The 7052-nt window shown below is 36.3% G+C and overlaps 1 protein-coding gene across 1 annotated transcript in view; it reads right to left on the bottom strand.

The window, feature by feature from the left end:
• The window catches only part of LOC127644223 (Y+L amino acid transporter 2-like), a 12395-nt gene extending 7076 nt beyond the window's left edge, over positions 1-5319 (bottom strand). The window contains exons 1-2 of the mRNA XM_052127297.1: positions 5138-5319; positions 2912-3533 (exon numbers count right to left, since the gene is read on the bottom strand). Of these exons, the coding sequence (XP_051983257.1) occupies positions 2912-3407 (496 nt within the window). The 5' untranslated portion in view covers positions 3408-3533; positions 5138-5319. The remainder of the gene's footprint in view (positions 1-2911; positions 3534-5137) is intronic.
• Between the last annotated feature and the right edge of the window lie 1733 nt (positions 5320-7052).

Raw genomic sequence — 7052 nt, 5'->3', positions numbered from 1 at the left:
TAAAAATGTCTGGAATGTGTCCATGTTAACATGTGATTGATTGATTGATTGATTGATTGATTGATTGATTGATTGATTGATTGATTAGATTTACTTTAGGGTTAATTTAATATAAATATTGACCATGTTTAATAGGACAAGAATAACAGTAAAATTAATCTTAATGAGTCTTTTGTCTAAGAACCTGAAAAATTATTTATTAATGTCTCTTAGAGTAGAGAGAGAGATCTAAACTCATTGAATGTGTATGTGCCACAAGACTAGATGTGTCTAGTCAGCAAACCATCTCTCTCTCTCTCTCTCTCTCTCTCTCTCTCTCTCTCTCTCTCTCTCTCTCTCTCTCTCTCTCTCTCTCTCTCTCTCTCTCTCTTGCTTTCTCTGGAGTTCAGTGTAGATTTAGCTTTATGCCATGCTGAGCTGTCATTAGTTATTAGTAATAAAGGTCAGAGTCTTAATCTAGACGACTTTAACCTCCAGAAATCAGCATATTCACATTCTTGGTAGTACATCTGTTCTGTAAAAGAAGTGTGCACGTGTATGTTACACTCAGAACTCGTTTCAGATTGTAAAGCTGTTTCGACACTCCTTCTTTTGACATTCTTTCTGACATTTAAAGGAATATTTTGGGTTCAAGACAAGTTAAGATCAATCAACACCATCTGTGGCATAATGTTGATTGCAAACAGAAATTCATTTAGACTGGTTCCTGCTTTTGTTTTTTATAAAAAAGCAAAACTCTAGATATCAGTCAATGGAAGCTAATGGGGCCGATTTTTCAAGTGCTTAATAAAATGATAAGCTTCACATTTCTACTTTTAAAGTACTTACATTAATTCTTCTGTTAAACTTGTGTTATTTGAGCTGTAAAGTTGTTTATATCATAATTTTCATGGTTGTTTTAGGGTTTCCCAGTCTTAAGTCATCATGGCAACAAAGTTGTAAAATTGGATATAACTTTACCCAGAAAAGGTTAGTATGTGATTTTATGTTAATGTGCATATTGCTTTATTTTTGAAAGTATTATATTAACATTTATGGATTGACCCCATTCACTTTCATTGTAAGTGCCTCATGTGTGGCCCAGATTTTTGCTTTTTGTTTTTTTTTTTAAGAAAAGCTGGGATGAGTCGACATACATTTTTATGGTAATCAACATTATGTAACAAATGACTTGCATTGAACCCGAACTACTCCTAAAAAAAGGCAATAATTGTTCTATTTTAAAGTCTGGCACCAAATGTTCTGATGTGTTGAAAAATGGAGGTGGTATATAAATGGGTTGTAATTCAGACTATCAAGCATTCTTGTGAAATTTCAAGAACTAGCAGTTTTGAAGAGTACAATTTCCATGTTAGTTTCAACTTTTTGTGCTATCTTGCATGTCAGTGTTGCATGAGACAGAATCACGTGAATTCCACCCTCAACATCAGCTGCACTCGTCTGACAAATGTTTCTGCTTCCCTTTTCCATCGTTGACACACTTTCATAATCTCTCTCAATAGTGTAATTTCTTTCTCGCTTTCTCTCGCCCCTTCCAGAAAAGTATTGTTATCATCTGATGTTAATACCAAGGTACTTTGATAAACTGTATACCATAATCTTTCTAGATTGGAATTACATGTTGTTCGTTGGTTTATTGTTTCTGTTTATCTTTCTCTTTAACTTTTTTATGCCACATCTGTCTCTGCCTGTGGCTAATGTAGCTCTGTAACCCTATGTTAACACTTCACAATATGATTCAAATCATTAGCATTAGCTGTTGCATTAGGTGTTATAAACTAACCATGAACATTATTTTTACAGCATTTAAAAATCTTGGTTAATGTTAATTTATAATTTCACGAGTGCATGTGCCTACCCAGCCCTTGAAAGTAAGTTAAACATATGTGACTGTACAGAAATGGATGCTATGGCGGAAAATGAGGGCGTATGGTCATCCTATAAAATTGTGAGAAAAAGACGATTTATGTTTGGGTCGAATTTGGAATTACATGTGAATTCTGAACACCTGAGGGACCCCAAAAAAGCCAGAATGAATAGGGCTTAATTGTGAAGCCTCCATACTATACTCTATTTACAGCTACTCCAGTTGCTGTTCCCTCCAACGCCGTTGCCTTGGAGCCGCCACCTGTTTCTAACTTGGATCTTGCCTCCCTACTGTCATCTGTTTGATAGATTCAGTGCCCGTCTTTGGGATTGGAAGAGGAACTAGTGTTAGAAGGTCCTGGATCGGTCATTGCCATCTGATGGTGGTTTCTGGAGGATGAGAGAGAGTTCTTCATCTGACAAGAGCTCTAACTCTACTGGAATAGACATGGTTCTTGGCTTAGGGCTGGGCCAGATGCTGGGGAAAATGGTCAACGTTGAGTGGTAAGTGGCTGCTTATATATGCTAGTTGATTGATTGACAGGACTGAATGTTCAGGCTCCTCCCGAACGTTCGTTTTGAACTTAATAAATAAAATTGTTCAATGTTAGTTCATGGTAGTTCATGTTTTAACGTAAACATCCACAACATGTACTTTTATTGCGAATAATAATAAAATGCTTTAAAAGAATTGTTCATTGTTAGTTCATGTTAACTAATGTATTTAACTAATGTTAACAAATACAACCTTATTGTAAAATGTTACTAACTATCTTTATAACGTTGTGCCTTTCCCACCTCCCACCCCCCTTTGTAATTTCCTTTACTATTCACATAGAGCAAAACACTTTCAAATTGTCCTACTTCTAACTTTTCCAACAAGCTCTAAGAAGATAGAGTTATACTTGTCGTGGTTCAAAGGATGTCCTTGAAGGTGTAGAGATGCACCTTGACTTGCACACACACTAATCCCTTGCTCACCTTCACAGGTTGATAACCCACCAAAATACCTCCCAAATGCACACATCCACAAACACCAACTTACAGATGCAGGCTGCAGCCAGTAGACGATTGGCCACATAGGGTGCTATACATGTGGGGAAGATGGGCTGCACCATGTAGTTAGAGAAGGTGATAGCAATCACGGCCTGACTGGTGGGCTCAATGATAAGGAGGGATGTCCATAGACGGATGAAAGCCAAAAAACCACCAAAGGCCTCCAGGATGTAGGCATAACTGGCACCTGACTTGGTGATGGTGGTTCCAAGCTCAGCGTAGCAGAGCGCCCCAAACACAGAGAAGACCCCACCGACTGTCCACACTACCAAAGATAAGCCGTAGGAGGCACTATACATCAATACACCTTTGGGTGAGACAAAGATCCCAGAGCCGATCATGTTTCCCACAATGAGACACACACCATTGAGCAAAGAGATTTCTTTTTTCAGTTTCATCGACTCCTGAGAGCCACTTGACTTTAGGTCGCCGTTCAACACCTCTGAGGAGGGCTCCTCTGTTGGGGCAGTGCTATAGGAAGCCATTCTTTTAAGGCTGAGGTAGGTTGGATGATACAAAAGAGAACCAGTTCTACAGTCAATTACAAGAGTTCAGAAATTTAAGAAGGTCTGAAAAGGTCCAAGTTAGATGGTGAGATATTCCGGTGACATCTGGGGAATACAGAGGAAAAGCATTCAATGGTTATATTTACATACACACACATATCAGAATCCCCCAAGAAACAAGGCAATCATAAAGTGCATATATGCACACGCACTTGCTTTTCAAATGTGCATGTGGCATTTACGGATCCATTAAACGCTAGAGCAAATGGCTTTTTTAAGGTGTGTAAACAGAGGCTGGGAAAGAGTTGCACAGCAGGTCTATATCTTAGAAAAACAACCAGCCTGCTCATATTCCAGTCATACTGTGTGAGACAGGACTGCAGAAACTGGATTGTGTGTCATAGCCAACAGGTTACTCAATTGGTGCACCATCCCAGACGTGGACACTGATCCTTCTGATCCATCATTTGTCAGCCAAGACCAAGTGGAGGGATTCTTAATAAACCAAGTTCACTTAATCTTGTTCATACTCTCTCTCTTTCTCTCTCTCTCTCTCTCTCTCTCTCTCTCTCTCTCTTACACATAAACACACAAACACACATCTTGGTGCATCAGCATGCTGATCTGTCACATGCTCCTCAAGGTTCAATGGACTCAAAAAGAGCTAAGCTCAAGAAAAGCTGTTACACTTTGTAAGATTATAAAAAAATAAAAATGAAAAGAATTGCACATATGATAAGTTAATTGACAGCTCATTTACTACAAGCTCAAAGTTGAGAGCATTTGTTCGTGTGCCAGACTCTTGACTGGCAAGGCATGATTTCTGAGGTAAGAGTTAAGCTAAAAGAAAAAAAATGGCATAGGTTTGCCTGAAATCGGAGAGCAACTGAATATGAATTTCACTGTGGATGGAACTGCATCTGACAGCAGCCATATTGATCTGATTAATTGCCCTGTTAAATGGTAGGGAGGGTCTTATCATAACAGACCAAAGTTGCATTGAGGAAAGACAAAAGAGAGATAGAGATGAAGAAGAAAATATAGTATGATTAAAGAGCTGAGCTGAGTGGACGGACAGTGGGAAATTACAATATGTGATAATTAAAAAGCAAGATCTAAGGGGCCAGAGAGCAAGGTCCAGTGAAGGTTGATAACGCTCTGAAAAAAACAACAACTATAAAACAAAATTACTCAAGGTTACAGTCACAGCCTTACTGCAAAGCAGATTAATCAGTCAGTGAATAATATTTTATAATTTTATTATAACTGTATTGAAACTACCTGCAATGTATATATACACACACACACAAACACAAAAAATTTTTTTTATAAAAATAAAATTCCATCAAATTCAATTGAGCAATAGAAACTAAATATTTAAGTTTTATTTATTTAATTTAGTTAAAAATTACACAAATCTTTGCGTAAATCTTAAAAGTAGGCTACTGTATAAACATATATATATATATATATGTGAATGTATTACACAACAGAAACATGTTGCCTTATAGTCTATAACTTTATTATAGGCCAACAGGTTATGTACAGTCTTTACAATGAGGTCCACAAGATTAAAAAATAATTGATTAAAATTACTATCTTTAAATAATGGAAAGAATCACAAACGGACACATGGACACAATCATCCTACATATTTCCAGGCACTACAGTAAGTACTTTGGCAGAAGGTTTTTGAGACAGAGCATTACCTTTTCCTCAGGTGATGAACTATGGCATCAGGTAAACGCTTTAGGTTGTACTTATGCTTTATCTGACGTTCATATTCGAAGTCAAGATCAATGTCAGTCGCACGTTCATTTACAAAAAAGGAGTCTCAAGTTTAAATCATCTGGTCTCTGTCACGGTTGTCGCGTTTCTAGTGTTCCGGTTTTCCCTGCGCCAGAGACGTCTGGAGTAGACTGAGGTTTAATCAGCTGGTCCACTTCTGCTCTCTGATAAACAGACAGGGGTGGAGAAAGGGACGAAGCGGAATTATGACATTGACACGAGCAGAACATAATGAAGTGTAACCGTAGGCTCTCCAAACTATTGAACAATTGTAATGACGAACTTTGTGATAAAAATACTTAAGATAGTTAAGCATTAAAATGAATTAGGGATTGTACACCCCAATAATAAATGACACGTCAGGTAAAACTTGATAGCTTTAAATTGAAACATTATAACGCATGGTTCAAAATCTAAAAAGTCATAGTTTCAGATGTATTTATTTAGCTTTCTAAAGACATTAAAAAGTGACCATGGAGATCCTGGCACCAGATAACGATCATCATAATGCCGTTTCACTGCCAACGCTGCTGAGAGAGGGTCGAAACTTATCCACAGATCTCTATTTTGTCTCCATCATGTGGTGAGAGTGAGCTATTACACCACATCTGGTTTTTCTTAGGTAACAGTTTATGGTTGCTGACATTGCTGGGCGGATTACTTGTAAATTGTAATCTGGTACTGATTACAAATTACATGAAAAAAATGCAATCAGTTAAGTAATCTCATAAATTACATTTTTGGGGTAATATAATCCGATTACATTTGTATTACTTTCAACCTAATTTTATTTTATGTCACATGCATTTGAGAAGGATAATGATTTTAGCATAAAAGTACAAAGAGGAAGAAAACATATTCCATTCTTTTTTTACTAACAAAAAGAGCTTGAGATATTTTTTAAAAAGTGCATTACACAGTACATGAACGAAATAAACATTAAATCTAACAGCAATGACAGTGCATGGTCAATTCAAAACACTGAGACATTAAGTTCATTTTAAGGGCATAAAACACTAGCAACATTAATGACCATAAAATCAACATAAAACAATAATAACATAATTATTAGCAATTTACTGCAGTTGCCTTGTTAATATGTACTCACGTAATCTATAAAAAGTAACTGTATTCCAATTATGAGTATTTTAAAATGTAATTCAATCCACAAATTATAAATGCTTGAAATTTGTAATCTGATTATGTACTCCAGATTACATGTAATCTGTTACTACCCAGCACTGCCCATTTACAACTTTAAAGGTGCACTTTTAAATTTTGAAAAATATGTAAACAATATATGTATGTAAAAAAAAGTATGCAAAAGTGAATGACCACTCAGATGAGATGAGGACTCCAGTCATATCAGTAATCTTGTAAAAGCTGTTTGATTCTTCATGGAGAGGGTCACCTCATAGGGGCTGCCATATATCACATGACCAGCTGAAGACTACTTGCTTAATCTCAATAACTGCCCTGTTATTTGGGTCATTCATACAATTCGGTGACATTTTGGCCTTGAAACTTGAAAAATGTAATACACATAGACTCAGGGTGGGAAATAACAGGTTTGACTGTACAGGGTGGACATTAAATGGATAAATTGACCACTACGTGATCTGCAAATTATATTTTGCAAACATAAATTTAAACCTACATTGATGATTTTATTTTCTACTAACATAAATATTTGGACATTTTTAAATTACATAATGTTGTGGTAATGTTGTGTGACCACATACAATTAACATCACAAAATAAAAGAAAACAACAATAAAACAAAAGTGTTATGCACTTAAAATAACTCAAACTGATTTTGCTGAATGGCTGATGTCA

This window comes from Xyrauchen texanus, chromosome 1 (assembly GCF_025860055.1).
Source record: "Xyrauchen texanus isolate HMW12.3.18 chromosome 1, RBS_HiC_50CHRs, whole genome shotgun sequence".
NCBI classification, from domain to species: domain Eukaryota; kingdom Metazoa; phylum Chordata; class Actinopteri; order Cypriniformes; family Catostomidae; genus Xyrauchen; species Xyrauchen texanus.
The sequence above is the reverse complement of the archived record's forward strand: the minus strand, read 5'-3'. Positions and strand labels throughout refer to the sequence as shown.